Source organism: Branchiostoma floridae, chromosome 17 (assembly GCF_000003815.2).
Source record: "Branchiostoma floridae strain S238N-H82 chromosome 17, Bfl_VNyyK, whole genome shotgun sequence".
Taxonomy (NCBI): Eukaryota; Metazoa; Chordata; class Leptocardii; order Amphioxiformes; family Branchiostomatidae; genus Branchiostoma; species Branchiostoma floridae.
The window spans coordinates 9,788,865-9,797,742 of NC_049995.1; the positions used below are offsets into that span (position 1 = coordinate 9,788,865).

The 8,878-nt window shown below is 40.4% G+C and overlaps 1 protein-coding gene across 1 annotated transcript in view; it reads left to right on the plus strand.

Annotated features, from left to right (window-relative positions):
- The window catches only part of LOC118405049 (neprilysin-like), a 29,053-nt gene that overhangs the window by 1,880 nt on the left and 18,295 nt on the right, over positions 1 to 8,878 (plus strand). The window contains exons 5-11 of the mRNA XM_035804449.1: positions 1,837 to 1,998; positions 2,620 to 2,703; positions 3,060 to 3,262; positions 4,193 to 4,255; positions 4,730 to 4,852; positions 5,233 to 5,316; positions 8,593 to 8,729. Coding sequence (XP_035660342.1) covers positions 1,837 to 1,998; positions 2,620 to 2,703; positions 3,060 to 3,262; positions 4,193 to 4,255; positions 4,730 to 4,852; positions 5,233 to 5,316; positions 8,593 to 8,729 — 856 coding nt within the window. The remainder of the gene's footprint in view (positions 1 to 1,836; positions 1,999 to 2,619; positions 2,704 to 3,059; positions 3,263 to 4,192; positions 4,256 to 4,729; positions 4,853 to 5,232; positions 5,317 to 8,592; positions 8,730 to 8,878) is intronic.

Below are 8,878 nucleotides of genomic sequence, written 5' to 3' on the forward strand. Positions count from 1 at the left end.
ATATACCTATTTTGTGTCACGGTTTTCCTATTTACTGCAATTGTCTTCTTGAGGTATCCTAATCACTAACACTGATTTTTAATTCAGTGGCAATAGTGTGAAATTAAGTAAACTGGAAGCTGTCGCCCTTTACAAAGGTAAATCGACACAAATCCGCAATGTCGGCGCAACTTCGAGCGGAGTCAACCGATTGTCACTCGTTCTCATTGAAATGTCGAAAATGGCATTTTTTTGGTCGAAAAATAAATCGGCTTTATTTTCACTGAAAACTACTTGGTTGTTTGGGAAAATTCCTCTTTTAACCATAGCCAAAAAATGAAAACTTATTATTTTCGGTCCCATTGGTAATGCATTACAGGGCATGTAACAAACGTTACCTGTAACGTTTGTTACAACAGTAGACTTTACCCTGTTTTCTTCGAAAGGACTTACCTTATTGACTACATCATTTAGGTATAAGTGAATGCCCCTAGGGACATTTGAAAAGTGGGCAGCTTTTTTACACCAGGTCAAATAGAAAGCCTAGACAGCATCAAACAATGGTAACGTTTGTTACAGTCATTTCTGTACAACATTTTGTTAAGCAAGGTGGGATACAAATGACAGTCAACAACCCTTTCTTGTTTCTTTAGAAAGCCAGAAAAACTGTACTGCGTCACAAAAACGGCCATTTCTAGTCTTATACGTGCATAATATAACCGTGGCAACCATCGTACTCGTGATGGTAACGTTTGTTACAGAATCTGACGACAGGCATAAACCACCTCACACAGCCTCCAGGATCAGTGACAGGAGCGATCTGACGTGATCGGACAGAGGGCCTGGGTAGCTGATTTCACCTGCCGAACAATCATTCTGGGAACTGAATTGTTAATTTTTTTGGCTACTATTTGAATTCTTCGTTTCTTCTCAGGCGACAGCCATTTTTTAGGGTGTGAAATCCCACCCGTGGCTATAATAATCTTTTAAGCCATCAACCAATACGAATGTTGTGGTGCATATTTTGTAAAACATTACAGGGGTTGTGGAAAAATGAAGGAACCAGTGATGTTGTCTATAATTTGCTCCATATCAAGGCTTAAAGTCAGGCGACAGCATTTCGACATTTAAATGAGAACGAGCCTTATACATACTGTGGTCAATTTTGCACTGGTGTCTGTAGGAGATGTAGCTACAGTCGGGCTCTGAAGCCGAAACTTTGTCCCAGTACACTGCCGGATACTGTGTGGGTACCTCTCAGTGTTTTCACAATTAAGGCGTCTATTTGCTGCCGGGTCCCGGGTTGATTTTTGATTTACTGCGAGTTTACATCCAGAGACCCTCAGGCCTTGCCCCCAAATAGCCCGATAACCACAATGTGTCCCATTGGGTCACGTGGGTGTCACGGGCCCGAAAGTGCAGAAGACCGTAAACTACATAGAGGGATCCTTTTTTTAATCATTCCGCACCATTAGCCAAATTGAGACATATGCCTGACAGAATTTCGCTAAAGCTAGGGGCGCAATTTGTCCGAAAGTTTTTGTGGGAAGCCACGTCCGCCACGCATTTCTGAAAACTTTCAGGCTGTACAGGGCAGGCGCGTACCTGCACGTACGAGGGGCGAATCCGCAGCTTGATGGCACACAAAGTTTGGCCCGCACGTAACGTTCTACAGCGTGTCTGCGTGCTGCAATATCCGTCGGACTCCCTACGAGTTCGTACGGAGGCGGTACTTACCACTTACGGATCCCAAAAGATTGCCCACGTTTTGGCACGTAGACAGCACGTACCGTATTTGCACGTACTGCGGGTGGTGCCCTTAGCTTTATCCATTTCCACGTTTTCGTTTCCATCCAGCCGCCAGATTAGTAGAGAACATGAACACCGATGCTGATCCGTGCGAGGATTTCTACGAGTACGCCTGCGGAGGGTGGCTGAAGAACACCGTCCTCCCTCCCGAAGCTGGGCGGCTCAGCTCCTTCAGCGCGCCGTCTTCTTTCATCGTCTCCGCCATGAGAAGTACGAGTCCTCTACTTTGTGTAAACTTCACAAGAGGGCGCTTAGTCATAATTTATTAGTGAGGTGGTTTAAGATTCTAAGTACGCATGCGCAAGGTCAAAGGTCATTCCGCCCAAAGATATGACCAAAATACACCCAGATATTATCACCCTAACCGAGTCCATGTATAAAGCATCGTCAAAGCAAGAACTGTTCAATGTTCAGGGGCTTATATCTTTGACGCGCATATGCGCAGTTAAATCAGTGATAGCCTGTGTTTACACAATCTCTCGCTGGTTGGGGTTAATGATCCCCACCCCGGCGGCGGCAATTGTAGGGCCGGCCGCTAGGAGTGCGGTTTTAGTCAGGCTAAATCAGAGGAAGGGCTTATAATCTTTACTACGGTAAGCCAGAAATGGTCATGCTTTTACAGATAACATTGAAATTGGTCGTTTGTGCTCCGATATGATTAATTGATATCTCATTACGCCAGTGTCTCAACTGAAATGTTTAAAATAAAATTGCCATTGTTTACGTCTTTGAATACATTGAATTGAGTTGTATTTAGTAACTAACATGTTTAACTATTTCTGTGGTACATTTGTATAGATGTACTGAAGATGTTATGTTCTCTTTTCTAAGGTCTCTTGGAAGCTACAAACTTCGAATCAGATGTCGAAGCCATACAGAAGGCTAGGGCGTTCTACAGGTCCTGTCTTAACGAAGGCAAGTTTGTCTACTACTTCATTACTATGTACAAATCAAGTCACAAACCCAAGAAATGCAAAAGTCAAGCAACATACCGGGTACAATAGCGCCCCTAGCGGTTCCGTGATGATTTGATTTTCATAGGACGTCATAGAGTCTCACAAACGTGTATACGTTGTTACTCATTGATATAGTTGATATACATTGAATGCATGGTACTTTGCAGAAACCTTGGACGGTGGATGTCGATCATAGCGTCTCATTAATGGTTTGATTTGTATGGAGCTTAAGTATTGCAAATTCAGTGTATTTTTTGGCGACGCCCCAAGGGTGGAAACGATCATTATAAAACGTTACCCCACGGTTCTTTGCAGTAACCTTGGACCTGAAAGGTGCCCAGCCCCTGCTTGACCTAGTCCAGGAGCTGAACGGTTGGCCGGTGCTGGACGATGATTGGTCAGAAGAAAACTGGGACCTTCTGGACACCCTGGTCAAGTTGCGCATGCGCGGTAATAGCCTACTATTCAGCATGTACCTCACTAGCGACGACAAGAACTCGTCCAACTACATCCTTGCGGTAAGTTTGTTTCATACGCTGATTATTAGGTCTAGAGTTTTATTGAATAGATTTATTACGTTATGTTAGATGGTTGAATAATAAAGCTAATTTTATTTACAGCAAAGGAGTTATATTAGCCGACAAATCAGAAATTCTAATCCTGTCATAGATTGCAATGGGAATGAAATCGCCCCTCGCACGTTTATTTGGTGATTATTGGGTGATTACGTTTATTTGGCGTTTATTATGAGTCCACAGGAAGAATAGCCTCTGATGAGGCTAACTGTGGATCAGAATAAACTCAAACTCAAATTTGGTACCGTGTTTTTTACGCTACAGCAGCCACACCTAGCCGCAGTGAGAAGTACTGCCAGTACTTATTGCCCTGAGAATTAAGCCAGACATTCATTGAACATCCTTCTTTACGCAGGGACATCCAACAGACAAACTGCCTGTCTGGATGTGCCCTGCTCTTTTAACCGGCTGTCAGCCAATCAGAGGATAGGCTTTCCGCTTTCAAAGCTGGCTAGCATTTATAAGGGTAACCTTATTAATATTTATTAGCAGGGCGGTCAGGAACTAAGAGTGACGGTTGAAAGAGCAGGGCACATCCAGACAGGCAGTTTGGCTGTTGGATGTCCCTGCGTAGGAGGATGTCATTGAAACGTCAGCTGTTGTAACTTCTTGGTTGTGAAATTCGTTATTCATTGTCATTTATCCACTTTTATACATTGTAATAGAAAGAAGCTAACTTTGTAAGTCTTTTAAGAATTGCATTTAGAATTTCTATTGAAAGAATCAGACGATGGTTAATTCTGTAATTGGACATGTGTGATTTTATTTGCAAGTCATGTTATCTTTTTGATGTGAATTAAAATTATTATTAAAGAATTGATGTGTCCTATCCATTATATGACTCATCTGACCACTGTTTAACATTGTTTTCAGTTTGACCAGGCCGGCCTTGGACTGTCAAGTGAAGTCTACTACCTTTCGGACAGCTACGAAGGGGTAAGAGTGAGGCTTTACATCGCATAAACATAGAAATACTGACATTCACGCAATATTGATTAAAATACGTTTTTTAAAGTCTACTTCACTTTACCACAAACAAGGTTAATTGGAGGCTACTGAAAAGTTTTGGGTTGCAATACTGGGCTGTGATGAATGAATGTTATGACTGATGATCATCTTGTGTTGAAACGTATACTACGAATACAGCAAATGCAGAAATGTTCGCGGTGGATAAATGTTCGCGATTTTCGCGGTGGCCACTTTACCGAGAATTGAAAACCACCGCGAACATTTTTTCATGGTAATAAGAGACTATAGTGCATGGTGCTACCGCGAAATTAAAACCACCGCGAAAAGGCTATTTTACCGCTACCGCGAAATTAAATCCCCGCGAACTTAAATGTTATACTTTTATGACTCAGACTATTTGTCTCCTTCAGAAGATCAATAATGGATTATCTTAAAACCCAGGTTCGACAGGCCTACCTGAACTATGCAGTCAACATTGCTGCAAAACTGCGACCTGATGAAAACCGCACTGTGGCGCTTCAACAGATGCAGGACATGCTGGACTTCGAAATAAAGCTTGCTGAGGTCGGTTACTTATTCCGTGTTTTACAATATGATATAATAAATGAATTTCTATCATCTGTAAAGTTTGATGGTTTCGAAACAATTACAAAGCATGCCAAAGCGGGATCTCACATTATATATTCGACAAGTTAATGTGGTATCTCACTGCAGTTGGGGCACTGGTGCGGCACTGCCGGGCTAGAAAGATTACTGAACGAATTTCAGAGACGAAGAACGAATTTTCTTACGTTCTGTGTATTTTGTTGTCTTCTAATAAGTCGTAGTTTACGTATTACGCAATATCTAAATTATTAACGAACCCCGAAGTGCCGCAATGGTGCCCCAAGTGCAGAGAGATACAGCATTTGTTCTTTACACTAAAAGTCTGACCTTTGCATTAGATATTGACCCCACCAAGCGAGCGACGTGACCCGGAAGCGCTCTACAACAAGATGACCTTAGCTGACATGTCAGGATACTTTGACGTAAGTAGAGCCAACTTCTCTTTATAATGATATTGATAGGTTACCATCTTACAGTTACTCTGTGACGGAGGGTAACCTACGACGACAGAGTATTGTTTTTGTCCAATGTGATGAGCTCTGGCTCCAGCATAGCTTTCAGTGCCAGTGTTATGAACAAATATATTTGTCCTGGTAAGCTATCAGTAAATATATTAGGGCTTCGTTTTTTTGGCGGACGCCTCAGGGGCGTCCGTTTGACAAGAATTCCCAAAATTCCGTAGGCATCTGTGGAATTTTTACAGGCATGCGTAGTTGCGTCCTGCTTATCTGCTTGGAGATTATCAATACCCTACAAACATCCATCGCGTAATACAACCTTCATACATACAGCCAGGCGAAAGGAAATACAACAGACCTACAACGAAAATCATCAATACTTATAAACAATAAAACCGTCCGCCATGGCAATAGTTTTTATTGCCACACTTTTTCCTATTGGTTGTTATCTGTCTGTCTTGGACTGTCCATATCATCGGCATGATATATGTTGTTGCAACTGATTCGAAGGAAACCATAAATACGTCACGGAGTATAGAACCTACGCTCACTTGTTGTTTCCTTGTTCTGCTGATACGAAGTAGAAAAAAACAAACTTAGTTGCTTTCATGCTTATCTTTAGGAAGTAGATGTATAGGTTAAGGAATTGAAATAGATTTATACGTATTTCAGATTGGAGAAAATAACGTATACTTTCACTCAAATTCCAATAGCCCATGTACGTGTGTAGTGCACGATTCTCACTGGCAATAGTTACGAAAAAATATTAATCTTAAGATATTTTTCATATCATTTCCAACAACGTTGTTATCCCATGCCACCCGGTATCACTAGATATATCATAATCTGTACCCCAAGGTCGGGAAATAATTACATCCATGAACCTAATCCTTAGCAATACTTACTTGTATAGTGTAGGAATTGAAATGGATTTATACGTATTTTAGATTGGAAATTATAACGTATACTTCCACTCAAATTCCAAAAGCTCATGTACCTGTGTGGTTTGTTCGTGCACGATTGTCACAGACAATAGTGTGATTGAAATACGAAAATATATCAACTTTACATTATTTTTTCATACAATTTCTAACAACGTTGTAACCGCATGAGGACAGCCCATCTACGAACAAATGTGGCGTTTCAAAACTAAAGACGCAAATATATCAATTTTAAGTTACTTTTCATATTTTTTCAACAACTTTGTTACCTCATGAGGACAGTACGATTATGAATAAAATACGGCGTTGCAAAAAATTCGAGACGTCTCGACGTAGAGTTGAGAACGTGACTACAGGTAAATGCCACCCAGTATCACTAGATATATCATAATCTGTACCCCAAGGTCGGGAAATAATTACATCCATGAACCGTGAAATTGCAAGTCAGGCACAGGTTAAGCACAGAATGACAACGACAAAATGCCAGACCCTGTTACGGAAGAACTTTAATGTTACATGAGATATTATAATTGATCTTTTGTGATAACACTTACTGTATGGGATGGATGCCAATTTTTTGACAGTTTTGGCTCGATATCTTGTTAAATCGATGAAAATGTTGTGGCGTGAATTGAAAGTTTTGTAAAGGGTGCCAAGCAATTATGGTAGTTTTGTACGGTCTGATGAAATTTGAATGTCATCAGACAGTGACATTTTATAAAAGATTTTCACAATGAATAAGGATTGGATAAGGTTAATGTGAAAGATTTAGTTTTGAAACATCAAATATCCCCACATGTTTGTCACAAGATGACCTAACAGGGTCCAAATGGGCCCTATTTACTTTTGTTCAATAATGCTTCGTATTCGCTGGTAACGTTATATTGCATTGTCATTTTAATTAAGGACAATATATTGACATGTTTAAGTGTGGTTAATTCCTGCTAATTATCATATTTCATGCAAATACATCGTAAGAACTACGTTTTGAAACAATGGCACTAACTTCGCATTAACTTTTTAAAACTAAGGCCATGTTGATTTGATTATATGGATGACATCCGCGCTCGCACCAATTTTCGGCCGTTTCCAAAAAAAAAAAAGTTTTCGACCACACAATAAATTGTGCAAAGCAGCTGTAAAATGAGCATAAATATTCCGTAGATTGAAAAAAAAAGTATCAGAAAGCAGATAACTAATCATAGTCTAATGCCATAGAATGCCAAAATAAATCTAAAGTCAAAGAATAAGAAAAAAATCTACTGTTGGTAGGGGGAGGTACCAGTACAGAAAATTCAGGTCCTGTTCAGGTCCAGAGGATCATTTCCAGGTCCGGACCTGAACCTGAACCTGATTGTCTGTGGAAACTTGAGAACTGGCAATACTCAAAACAATGATAATTGGTCAGTTTTGCTACAAAGGAATCTGTTTGGTGGATTATTGGACTCCCACTGGCATTTAAAAATCCCATCTCCAAGTAATAAAGGCTAATTGTCTCAGTACCTTTGACTGTAGAAACTTGGTACAATTGACTATAACCTCTACTTGACTTCCTCTTGTTGTCTTCTTGGCCCCGGTAATTAAGAACCCAAATGGCTGCCGACATAGTGTGTCCATTTTTGTAATTGGCGAAACCTGTTCCTCTGATTTTTTTCCAGGTCTGTTTTTTTCGGATTGGTCCAAGAAAAAAAATAATGTCATGCAACCGCATAATGTACTGGTCCCTACACCTAACTGTTGGTATACCATACTAAATGTGTGTTTAGTGCTATGTTAAACCTTCCTGGCCACTTTGATTTCATACTGGAGGCAACTTTTTTTGGGGGGGGGCAAACTTTTTCTTTATTCGCTCGCTCGCATCAGTTTTGGAGTTCCCAGAGGATGTCATCCATATAATCAAATCAACATGGCCTAATTTACCTATAACGATAGACGAGGTAGCATCTTTTTATACGCTAATACGCCCTTATATGATCATGGGAACTCATCTGTATTGTGAATAATCATTGTGATAGTGCAAAACCAAACATTTGTCCAATACAAAGGTATAGACGGATCAAATTTTCAACGACCACTGTCATCTTCCTCTGAAAAAAAATCAAAAACCACTGTCGCAATCTAAGAACTTTTAACCACTGCCACCTTCTTCTAAAGATCCGTGTATAACTTTGTGTAAGAAAAAAAGTTTAGTATTGTACTCCGACCTTATATGATACATTTTGTCGAAGTGCTCCCAGATACAGGTATATAAAAAACCCTTTCACAGTTGACTTGATTATACTTTTTTTTTTCTGCGCAGTTCCCATGGATGGAGTTTGTGAATCTTGTTGTTGGAGAAGCCGTTGGTGAGGTAATCACAGCAGAAGAAGATATCCTAGTGTACGCGCCTGAGTACCTCCTGGCTCTCGGACCACTCTTACAACAGACTGACAACAAGTAGGATTCATAATGCTTTTGTTTTCCATTCTTATAGTGTGTTTGCTCCTGGTATTGTAGGTGCAATTTCGCAATGCTGTTTGGTTGAAACTGAAGGATTTATAAGTAACTGATAATTTATTACGCCAGGGCAAGATTCCCTTTAGGGC